The sequence below is a fragment of the Phaseolus vulgaris genome, chromosome 10, assembly GCF_051622355.1.
Source record: "Phaseolus vulgaris cultivar YP4 chromosome 10, ASM5162235v1, whole genome shotgun sequence".
Lineage (NCBI taxonomy): Eukaryota > Viridiplantae > Streptophyta > Magnoliopsida > Fabales > Fabaceae > Phaseolus > Phaseolus vulgaris.
Window position 1 is genome coordinate 25249240 of NC_143507.1, and position 12474 is coordinate 25261713.

At 36.2% G+C, this 12474-nt stretch overlaps 1 protein-coding gene across 2 annotated transcripts; it reads left to right on the top strand.

The window, feature by feature from the left end:
• Window positions 1–4989: 4989 nt before the first annotated feature.
• LOC137819457 (non-specific lipid-transfer protein 1) lies at window positions 4990–11906 on the top strand. 2 transcript variants are annotated; one of them, XM_068623311.2, is made up of 2 exons: window positions 4990–5428; window positions 11662–11906. In XM_068623311.2, exons 1-2 carry the CDS (start codon window positions 5082–5084, stop codon window positions 11669–11671), a joined length of 357 nt encoding a protein of 118 aa, XP_068479412.1. In that variant the 5' UTR covers window positions 4990–5081; the 3' UTR covers window positions 11672–11906. The 2 variants fall into 2 exon arrangements, with proteins under 2 accessions (XP_068479412.1, XP_090152986.1); XM_090296860.1 differs by lacking the exon at window positions 11662–11906 and adding an exon at window positions 11287–11580.
• Window positions 11907–12474: the final 568 nt, after the last annotated feature.

The window sequence follows — 12474 nt, forward strand, 5'->3', positions numbered from 1 at the left end:
GAATTAAAAACTGGACAGAATTGAAAAGCTAGCTACTGAACCGAATAGAATAAATGGAAACCAAGCTGAAAACAGAAATGTAAACGGTAGAAAAATGAAGGAAAACACTAGGAAATTAAGCTACCGAATGGAAATTGAAGAAAAGGAAGAAGAACACTTATAGAAGAAGATGCTTGCTGGATTTTGAGAAATGGAAGAAGCCATTCACGCCACTTGGAACCTTGAACCAAGATAAGTGATGGAGTGCCACCACTTCGAGCTCACCATAACTCACAAGATAAGGCAAAGAAGAAGAAGACTCAAAACTCACAAATTCTCTCCAAATTTGAGTATAGTCTCTCTACTATAAAATTCCAATCTGAATTGTGAAGGACCTAAGCCCTCCTTTTATAGGAGTAAGGGCTCGTCATTTACATAGCTTATTCCCTAAGCTACCCAAAAAACTCCTAAGATCACACCCCCCTTACTAAGCTCACTCCCCAAGCTTCTAGAATTTGCTAAACTAAAGTCTAAAGATGCTTTTACAAAAGAGGTGTCTCATGTTTCCCTCTAAGCACCTTTCTAAACATTATTCTATATTATTTACAATTTAAAAGAAACTATAAAGAGAGATATTTAATATGAAGCCTATTATTTGAGAGTTTGTAGACTTCTTTATCTTTAGGCTTGATCTTCTCTTTGACTTCTTTTAATTTGTGAGAAGACTAGAAGGAAGAACTTCAAATGTGTAGGTGAAAATCCTCTTCCTTCATTAATAAAATCCTCTCCTAGTGGATATCCATCAGGAGCACTGCAATGTCATCATCATGCCTCTTCCCAAAGGCACGATGGTCGTAGGTACATGGTTCCCCTACGTGGTCCCTCCAGGCTTTAGTAGACACTAAGCTTGAACACTCGTCGAGCAGTTCGACTGGAGCCCACGAGTAAAGGTCTCTATAGTTAACGTTGAGGGGTGGAGGATTGGCTGTTGTTTTAGTACGAGCCATTGGCGAAGAAACTGAAGAATAAAGATGAGAAAAAGTTTTACCAAAAGAGGATAGGAAAGGGGGAAGAAACAAAAACCTTACGAGAATCCCTACCCGCAAGAAGAAGCTCAGAAAAGGGGAAGGGGAACAAAAATAGAAAATCGCGAAAGAGAAAACCAGAGATACGAGGAAAAATAAACAGTCTCAGGCAGTTGTATCAGTACGAAAGCTAAAGGGGGGGCCAGTGATGAAGAAAGATCATACCTTTTTGAGTATCTGGAGATTCGAGGGTCGAAAACGCGAGAGAGAAAACGAGGATCGTAGAGAGAGTTTGGGGAAGATGAACAGTAGAGAAAATGCAAGAGGTGAATGAAACAGTGGATTGGAGCGCGCGCTTTCGAAAGATGTAACGTTAACTTGGAAGCGCAAGCGACGCTCGTCCTCAGTCGTTGGATCGCACCACGTGTCAAGAGATTAAAACATAACTTAAACGTCGAACAGGGAGAACGTCGCGTCAGATGTCTCGAGAGTGTCAAATCAAACTGAACAAAGGAATGTCACGTCAACGGGGAATGCCACGTAGGTAGTGAGGGCGAGGCATTTCCCTTTTCGTTGACCAAAGATCAGAGTCAACAGGTTGACTGCTCGAGTCATCGCCTCGTGCAGGCATCGCCTATGTAAGGCGTCGCCCAAAAATGCACACCACCTATTCAAACTCAGTTGAAGCTGTTGGGGGCTCAGGCGAGGAGATTCAAGCACGTGAACATCTCTCACAGGTACTAAGGGCGGACGAGGCTGTGAGAAAGGGAATCAGAAAGAGAATATGCGTCACGGGTCGAGGGAAAAGAACGGAGAACAGAGGAGAAGGGCACGTGCTACTTAAAGAGTTAAGGTCAAACACGAGAGAGGCGAGTGCAAAGGGCGATGCACGCGGTATAACAAAGAAAACAGAAGCGGGCGCGACCAAGCAAAAATAAATCGGATAGCGTTTAACATAAAGAAAAGCACAGATCCAGAGTTATGAGTACATATAAGAGTTCATAACAGTTGCAAGCAAGGTGAAAATATAATCCTATACACGTTCTAACATTTGCGCAGGAAGCAAAAACAGGTCACTCGTCAGTGGCCCCCGGAGTTGAGCGATGCGACGAAGAAGCTCCGTCCCCGAATCTCAAGGCTTGGGCCAGCAGCGACCTTTGCCGATTGTTTAACTTTGAACCTATGCAAAAGAGACAGGCATGGTAAGAGACGGGCACAAAACAAAGCACTTCAAAACAAATCCATACAAGAATCCAATGAAAACAAGGAATAGGAAGGTCATAAGGGAAATCTCCCGCACATATGTATTTTTCCAGTAACTCGGCGTTATATTCTAGGCTTATCAAGGCAGCCGCGTCGAAGCCTCCAGCACCCGCCAGGATCTTGCAAGACTCCTGATCCCTCTGGGACAACTTCTTGAGAGGCTTAGATTTCAAGGCTCTGGCGTCCTTCGTCCAATACAAAGGAAAGCCGTCCAGAGCGGAAGGCACCAGGCTGGAACAACACACCTTGAAGAACCTGCCTTTCCACCCTGTGAAGGTTTGCTAGAAAGGGGTCAAAAGAATCCTACCGGGGACGTTGCTGAGAGTCACCCAGAGGTTGTTTCTCTGCCTCTTCACCTCAAAAAAGTGAAGGAAGATGTCTATAGAGGGTGCACATCCTAGGAAGCCAAACAGAATGTCAAAGGCTTTAACGAAGGCCCAACTGTTAGGATACAGTTGGGCTGGGGCAGCATTCATCTCAGTCAGCAGCTCTCTCTCGAACATAGAAAAAGGAAGGCGCACACCGGCACGCTTAAAGACCACCTGGTAAAAGTAGAAAAAGGGGACCCCATCGTTGGCCCGCTCGTCTCCGCATACCGGCTCCCCTAGGATGAAGGGAAGCACGGTGATATCGTCGTCGTGCCTCTTCGCGAAGGCACGATGATCATAAGTGCTCGAGTCCCCCACGTGTTCCCTCAAGGCTCTACCGGAGAGTAAGCTCGAACACTCATCAAGGAGTTCGCGCGAAGCCCACGCGTAAAGATCCTTGGGGTTCACCCTAGAGGAAGAAGGGTTAGTAGACATGTTGAGACAAGATGTCAATAAAGGACCTAAACGATCAAAGAAGGAAGATCTGACGGTAACGCAGAAGGAAGAAGTCGACGATAAAAGAACGCAAGAAGAACTTTAGAAAGAAGGATGAACTGCGCAGGGAAGATATGGAAAATACAAGAACGATGGGTGCAAGTACGGGATTTCGAAGGCCCAAACATTACAGTTGAGGCGCCAAAAGATGCCAAAAGGGGGTCGTGCGATTGAGCCACATGTCATAAGATTAAGGCATGACCTGGAGAGTCACTTTTCTTGCTCAGAGAATATCACATCGTCAGAGTCCTCAAGGGTACGTAGCGCCGACGGTGCAGAAAATGTCACGTCAACCAGTCAGGGAGTGACACGTTATCAAGATATCTCAAGAACAAAGGGGCGAGGCCTTAGCCTTAGTCTTTTCGCTGAAACTAGTTTCAGCTCAAGACAGGGGGGCTTGTGTACCGTCCCGTCATCGAACGTTGACCGAAGGTCAGAGTCAACGCGTAACGGGGACCCCTCGAGGAACCCAAGGAAGAGAAGTCAGCAGGTCGACCGCTCGAGTCATCGCCAATAGGAGGCGTCGCCCAAAGTGAAGCATCGCCCGAGAAAGAGAGGCGTCGCCGAGAGAGGCTTCGGGCCTCGACAGTCCAGAACAGTAGTAAGGAGAAGAGGAAGGCGGCTTCGAGGCCGCCAGTCTAGCACCAGAAGGGGATGCCCTAGCTCATGAAGTATCCACGACACTGCTGGGAGACCCTGGAACAGATACGACCCATGAGAGGGCCATAACCAGGGGAGAACCACGTGCATGGTACAAGGGAAAGGTAGATATACCCCAGGGCAAGTAACCAGTGATTGGGGCACATGAGTTGGCACCCAGAACATCAACCCACGAGCCAGAAGCACTTCGTAGGAAGGAGGGCTCACACGATAGAATAACCCTAAGTTGGGTGACGGCGCTGTGGGACCCTCTACACGGAATAAACGATCAAGTCAAAGGGACACGTGGCAAGGCACACGTGCTCATTAAAGGTTTTAGTGAAAGTTTGCCAAGGTACGCGTTAATTCAGTTAAGATTCGAATGTTCCAAGGAATGTTTTTATACACTTTCAATGCGCTTTAACGCGCTTTAAAGATGAGAGGTGTATAAAAAGGGACCTTGGGGCATTTTGAAAGGGGACCGAGTTTTAACCTAAATTGACACAGATACTCAGAGTAGAAAACCCTAGCTGTCTTCGCGGCGCACTCACAGTGAGCACAAGGCAATTAGGGCAACACCATTCTAGTTCACAGTTTTTAGTCACTCAGCACAGTTTCTTCGACCACCTCCCAAGGGTGTGTCACTTTGATGTTTCTCGCTAGCTGACTTGATCGTCGGAGTGCAAACGGCCGCGAGGGCGCCCCTTTGTTCACTTCTTTTCAGGTATCAAAAACGGAGCATAAAGAAGGTGCCCTAGCTCGCAAGGACAAGTCACGCACAAAGACGACCCCGGTCAGCTGGACGGAACAACCTTTATCATAAAAGAACAAAAATTAAATTAAATTACATTTGGATTTGAATTTAAGATCCAATCTAAATATTTAGATTTGAAAATATAAAAATTCAAATTGTTTTTAAAAAATTATGGATTTGAATTTTAATCTCATCCAAATATTTGGATTTGGATTATCATGACCAGCCTTAATCAATTAGTAGGAGGGGATATAGCTACATCTTTCACTTAAAAGCTAACCAATTTATTCAATACTTTAGCCGTCTGAAGCCTTGAGGGCAGTAATTACGAAACATTGACCTGTGATCTTGATGCATGCCACGTGCATCCTCAATAGCCACCACCTACATCTTCCCATCCGCACCCTATGTTACATTCAATTTCTCTCTTATGTTCTATATAAACCCTAGTTTTGCCCACCACCCACTTGTACTCTCCAATGAACAAAGCAAGAAGTTCAACGTTCAACCAAATAAACAGTACAACAACAACTTTGCAAATCGTTCCTCTCAGTTGTGATGGCTGCTCTCAAGTTTGCATGCGTAGTTGCGGTGATGAGTATGGTGCTTGTGACTGCACCCTTGGCACGTGCGATCACGTGCGGGCAAGTGGTCAGGACACTATCTCCATGCCTCAGTTACGTTCAGAGTAGTTCTGCCGGAGTGCCGCCGGCGCAGTGCTGCAGAGGAGTGAGCACCCTCAACCGCGAGGCGAGGACCACCGGCGACCGCCGGATCACGTGCAATTGCCTGAAATCATTTGTTGCTTCCTCTTCTAGGTTTAATTTCGATACCGCAGCTTCACTCCCACGAAGATGTAGAGTGAGGATCCCCTACAGGATTAGCCCTTCCACAAACTGCAACGGGTATGTTCTACTCACCACAGACACACACACATACATTTATTAAGGATTTGGAAAATTTATGAAAAAGAACATTTTTAACGAAGAAAGAAAAAAAGAGAAAAAAATAAAGTACACTAAATTAAAGATAATTTATGCACCAATAAGAATAAAAATTTATATAATTTTTTTATAAATTAGTTTGAGCAAAAATTATTTTAGTTTTTGAAGGAACTTGTATATGTTTTTTTTTTCTTAATTTTCTCTCTTATAAGATTTTATAGAAAAAATTCTTGAAAGAGAAACTATACCTTACAAGCTAGGAATGCTATGCAGAATAGATTTACTTGAGGGATCCACCTGGCCTTTTAACTTTTATACATACATATACATATAATGAGCAATGACCTAAAGATTCAATTCATCTCTAATTTGTATATACATATATGAATACATACATACACATATAATGAGCAATGACATAAAGATTTAATCAATCTGTGAAAGGTTTTTAATGGATGGATATCAAATCCATCAATAAAACTAATACTCTTAAAAAAATAAAAGTACATTTTTAAAAGTATATATTTACTATAATTCAAGAATAAAATTTGTAAAATTAAATTTAGAAATATATTATGAAATCATTTTAAGAAAGTAATGTAAGAATAATTTAATTAAAGTAAAAAAATTAAATTAATTGTGATCCACTAAGTATTGAAAGAGAATTAATTATTAATTTTTTTAGAAATAATAGATGAATCATTAACCATCTACAAAATAAATAGATAATTTTGATCACATCCATTTTCGAATATGGACACGAAAATATCATTAAACTAAGTTAAAAAATTATAATACACAAGGACACCACTTTTACATAAAAGATTATATGGCCAACATAAAAAAAATGTTAAATATGATCATGACAATAAATTTATATATATTCATATAATGAGCAATGACATAAATAAAAGTATGAGGAAATTTAAAAAGAATTATTAGAATAAAGGTTCTCTTAAAAAAATATTATGAGAAACTATCATTATTTTTCATTACCATAGTCAAGTAAAGTAAAGAAATTAAAATAAATGTTAATATTAATATTCTAAGTCTCTTTTCTTTTTTTTTTCTTGTCATTATTAAAAAAGATGGCTTCTACATATGGTTTATCTAGAGATAAATTAGTAATTTTAAGAATTCAATTGTCATAAATGAGTAAAAATTACCTCTCACAATTTGTTTTTGAAAAATGATGACTATTTCTATGAACAAACACTATATGCTCTTTTTTTTATAGAATGTAAGAAACAGTAAGTGCTCGAATTTCTTTCACTAATTAAAGATGAGCTCTAAGTAGTTTAAAGTGAAATCTTTTGAAGTTTAGTGCTTTAGTACCATGAACTAGCCACTAAAATTTTGCATCCATTATACTTTTATATCAGAAAGAGTTGACATCATCAAAATTGCTTTTTCTATCAAAGAAATTTTCTAACTCCAAATTTACTTGTCTTTTAACATTTACATCAACAAAGTACCTTTTAAATATTTCTTCCTTTTGAAGAGTAAGTTTCATATCAAGATGTAGGGGTAATCTATGTAAATCTTTAGTTAGCTATTTATGACTATAAGACATACTAAATGTAGTAAATATAATCATAAATTGTTACACACTACAAGAAAATCATTAAATAAAACCAATTTTAAAGACAAAAAAATAATTAATTACTATATTGACTAAATTAGATATTATTTTATAGACTAAAAAAATATTGGTATCTAAATTAGTTTCTATTATTGATAAATAGTTTTTTAAATTGGCATGTAATTAGATACCATTGTTTTAACTACCAACTTTAGAATCTAAATATTTAGTAGATAATTAAATACCAATTTTAAAACTATTTACTAATAATATAAACTAATTTAGATATCAATAATTTTTTTAGTCTTTAAAATAATATTTAATTTAATCAATAACAACTAATTATTTATTGTCTTTAAAATTATTTTTTATTTAATAATTTTTTAGTAGTGACATAAACTCAAACTAAACTAAACTATGAAAATTAATAAATTGTACAAAAGGATTTAATGCATTACTTCAGGATTAAATGAATGAATGAAAATGTCTTTCACTTATAGTTTAATGTTCAATTAATATTGAGTGTGCTACCTCATAAAAGGATGATTCTTTCTCTTCTATTTTTTTTCATGTCGATATATAAACTTTCTCTCTTTTTTCATGTCGATAAAAGGATCAATCCGATGTTTTATATACCAAGTGAACGTAAACAATATTTGCATATGTTTTTTTAAAGAAAATCATAAATAGGACAAATGAAAGTAAGTATGTAATCAATTTTGTCCTACCAATATCATCCAAAATAGTTTCTTTCACAAGACAATTTTTCGTTAATAATCATATATCGAAGTTTTTTTTACAACCTTTTATGATTCAAAGAAAGTTCTAAATGAAAATTCTATTTTTGGATTAGGTCTTTTCCTTCATTAGAGACCAAAACCTAAGATACACGACTTCTCAATTTTTAACTTACTTCATTGTCCAACTTTTTCGACTCAACAAGTCTCGGGAGTTACTTTTGAACAAACTGTAACTCTTAATTTTACCATGTAAATCTTAATTTTAGTGTAAGATTCCTTAAATGTAAGACCAGATAAATTGCCTTTATAAAAAAGTTCTACCAACACAAATTTTACTTACTTTTGAAACATTTTTATAGATGTGTATTTTCATTCTCTTATTTTCTTGCTTTGTTTAATAATAATACTCATTTATATAATAAGACAAAATAAAAAAAAAAAGAGAATAACAAATACCAAAAACGCGAATAACATTATAAAAGATATGAGAATAATATTATAATTAATAAATGAGAATAAATAGAAAAACAAAACATAGGTGAATAATATTAAAAAAAAAATAGACCATTAACATATAAGAATAATTATAGGTGGGAAAAAAATTCAAATCTTCAAATCCAATTCATAATTATCTAATTACATATTACTTCAAGTCTAATTGAATGAAATTATCTTAAATCCAAATTCATATTTTTAGATTTTAAACCCAATCCAATTATACAGATCTTGAAAATTCAAAATCAAGATAAGTTTGGATTAGTTCAAGTTATGAAAGGCTAGGATAAGTTAAACTTAGATAAGGTAAGATTAGGTTAGGTTCTACCCAACTCATGCAAAGTTGAGTTGAGTTGGACTCAAGTAATGCAAGGTTGGATTAGGCATGCCAAAGTCAAGCTGGGTTAGGCTAAATTTATGTTAGATTGAACCAAACTAGACCAAACTCATACCTTATCTAGGTTGGGTCCGCCCTTGACCCGACCTCATAAGATATAAGTCAAATTAGGCTAGACAAGGCCTTGGTTAGCTTGGATAGAGTTAAAGCCAAGTTAAGCTAGGCCAACCAAAATCATGTCAAGTTAGTTGGACAAAGTCCAAGTTAGGTTGAGACTATTTTAGGCTGAATTAGGATGGATCCACATCAAATCAAGCGTACGTCAGGTCGAGTCCAAATTAGGCCAAGTTACACAAGGCCTAGGTTTCGAGCCTAGATAGAACAAACTTGGGTTGATTTGAAATAAGTTGGGTCTAGGTTGACCTAACTTAGCTTGAATCAATGTGAAGTCGAGTTGAGTTGGCTTGGGCAAGGGTCTACTTGAGTCAACTTTGGCCTAGATTGAGTCGATTCTAGCAAAGTCGGGTAAGGTAGGTCACTTTGAGATGAGCCCAAGTTGGGTTGAGTTGGGCAAGGGCTAGGTTGGATTGAGTCCAAGTTCACATTTAAATAAGTTGGGACGAGGTTTGGAAGAGTTAACCAACCTCAACATAGATCGATTCAGTTGAAGTCCATGTCGAGTTAAGTCAAGTTAGGCCCAAGTCAAGTTGAGTCAGATTTGGTTAAGCTCGAGTTGGGTTCAAGTAAGGAAAGGTCAAGTTGGGGTGAAGTTATGCAAGTTGGGGTTGGGTCGATCTGAGTCTGCATGAAGCTTGGTCAAGTTAGGCCCAAATAAATTATGTTTGGTTAGGGTTAGGTCAAGTTGGTTTGGGTCCAGGTTAGGAGGGGTAACTGGGCTAGATTTGGCTTAGGTCAAGTTGGGACTGAGTCAGGTCAAGGCAAGCTCAGTTTGGGTATGGTCAAACTAAGCCCATGATAGATTGGGTTAAGCCTAGCCCAGATAAGGACGGGTCAAACCAAGTCCAATTTAGGGTAGACTTGGTTAGGTTGGGGCTGAACTCAAGTCAGGTTGAGTCTAACCAAGTTGAGCCCACATTTGGCTACGCCAATAAGACTCAACCAACGTTAGTCTTAGTCTGGATTTAAATGGATTGAGTCTAAGTCATATCAATTTAAATTTAAATTTTAAAAAATTATATGAAATAGATTTAATCTCACTTAAAGTTATTAAGAAAACCCAATTCAATTTAATATAATTAAAATGGTTTTAATCTATTTTGATATTATTTGAATCTAAATTAGGTTAAAGCACACCTACCAATAATTGTATGCAACATGAAGCAGACACTAGCTTGCATATAAGAATATTAAAAGAAATAGAGCATTAGCTATTAAGAAGTGAGTTTAAATCTCATTCATCCTCACAAAACGTACTTGTAAGGTGAGGATTACCCCCACTTATATACTATAAATTGACTTTATCTTTAGTTGATGTGGAATCTCTAACACCTTCCCTCACGTCGAGTCATACATATATCGTGTGGGACTAGATATGTATGTATAATTCGATGGTGACCCAATATCAAGTGGCATGATAGGTCTAACAAATCTCACTAGGATAGACCCTGATACCATATTAGGAGGTGAGTTTAAGCATAACTCATCCTCACAAAACCTACTTGTAAAGGATACATGTCGACTAGAGATAAGATCAATTTACTATATATGAGTGGGGGCAATGATCACCATACAAGCTAGTTTAGTGAGGATGAGTTAGGCTTAAACTCACTTGCTAATATGGTATCAGAGTCTATCCTAACAAGGTTTGTTGGGTCTATCGTACCATCTGTTATCGGGTTACTGTCGGAACACTCATGAATATGTAGTTATATGCACAAGATGTCCAAGCCTCGACATGAGAGAGGTGTATTGGAGATCTCACGTCAACTAAAGATAATACCAATTTTTATATAAAGTGGAACAATCATTACTTTACAAGTTTGTCTTATAAGGATAAATTAGGCTAAAACCCACTTCCCAATATTAGGATATACAAAATAGTATTATATAAAAATGAGTAAAATTTTATAAAATATTCTTAAATTTTTTCATGATTTCCTTATAAATGAGGAGTTTCATATCAAATATAAAGGAAAAGTTATATTTACTTATCGAGTATCAACTATATATAAATAATTATAACTTAATAATTCAAATATTCATTTATATAACCATTTTAATCTAAGATCTACCGAGCAACACAATCATTTTTTTAAAGATCAATCTAAATATTTATTCAAAAAATATTTTGTGAATAACCCATTAGCGTATACAGGACAACCTGTATAGGAGATCCCACATCGACTAAAGATAAGGACATTTTATAGTATATAAGTGAGTGCAAACCTCACCTTATGGGTCAATTTTAGATCATATTCTAGCTAGAGTTTGTTGAATCTATTAGGGGTCATCCGTTATCGGGCTGCTATCGGACCACCCATAAATATATAGTCTCACGCACGAGTTGACAGCATCGACATGAGGAAGGTGTGTTGAAGATTCCACATCGACTATAGATAATAACATTTCATAATATGCTTAAAGTTCATTTCTTAAGAGCCTGTGGGAAGTAGGTACAAACAATAATTGGTTCAACTATTTTTAGGGTTTGATGGCTGCTAGTTCAGTGGGTGGCTGGTTGGTTTGATGGTGGCTACAAATGGGGAAATCAAAATAGTGAAAGAAGAGAAAGTGAGAGGTTCATTGAAGAATAACTAAAAGGACGTGGACCATGGTGGCTTGTCTCCACCCTGCAAGCATCTATGCTTTATTTTAATAATGTTTTTTAATATACAAAAGAAATGTCTTATTCAACACTTTGTTTAATTAGATTGAGTTACAATGAAGATACAAATTTGAACATTAAGTACATTTAGAGTAATGAATCATATTCATTCCATTAACTGAGTTAGATAGTTATATTAGTTTAAATTCTTTAGTTATTTAACTTGATTGTTTAATAGTTTGCACAATATTACAGGATCAGATAATGGCTAATTGATCTCGTGAAGAAAGAAATGGAAGGTGTATGTATTATATATTATCATGTTGTAGAACTAAATAAATCAAAGGGTGATGAACACTAATGTGAATGTTCTCTCTTGGTATCTTTGGTATCTGTGTGTAGTAATTTCAAACCTTGTTCCAGTTATGTTACTGTGTTTCATTGAAATTTGTTTATGTTGGTTGGTGCATGTAATAATGGCAACTATGCCTTTTCTTTTTTTCTTTTTGCAAATTCATTACTTTTTGCAATTTCCTTGTTGGTTCACCTTATTTTACTACATGATTCTGAGGATTACACTGAGCTTCTCAAGTTCATTGGTAACATTTTAAATCATAGAGGGCTTATCAAAATTTAAATAGCCCTTGATAATGACATCCACCAAAGTGACTTAGAACTTGGTAACTAGATAAAAATATTTACCATATATACAATTGATTACATAATTAATTTTCAGTTTTTTTTATAATATATACTAGCGGAAATATATGTAAACTATTTTTTATTATATTACATTATTTTAATAAATTAAGGTTTAATTATTTAATATTTATATTAATTAATGTCTTATATATTTATCTAAATCCAAATATATTATAATTTTTAATATTTGTGGCATAATCTATTATTTGAATGAAAATGATATTAAAGAAAAAAAATATAAATTACATATTTTCATGAAAGAGGAAAAATAAACTTAATTATATTATAGAGTAGTAACGTGGAAGGTGAATTAGTAATTTATTTCTACTATTTTTTATTTATTTTTATATAAGTAAAAAAAATATA

Coding starts and splice junctions, on each gene's coding strand:
- LOC137819457 (XM_068623311.2), top strand. CDS start 5,082: ATGGCTGCTCTCAAGTTTGCATGCGTAGTTGCGGTGATGAGTATGGTG.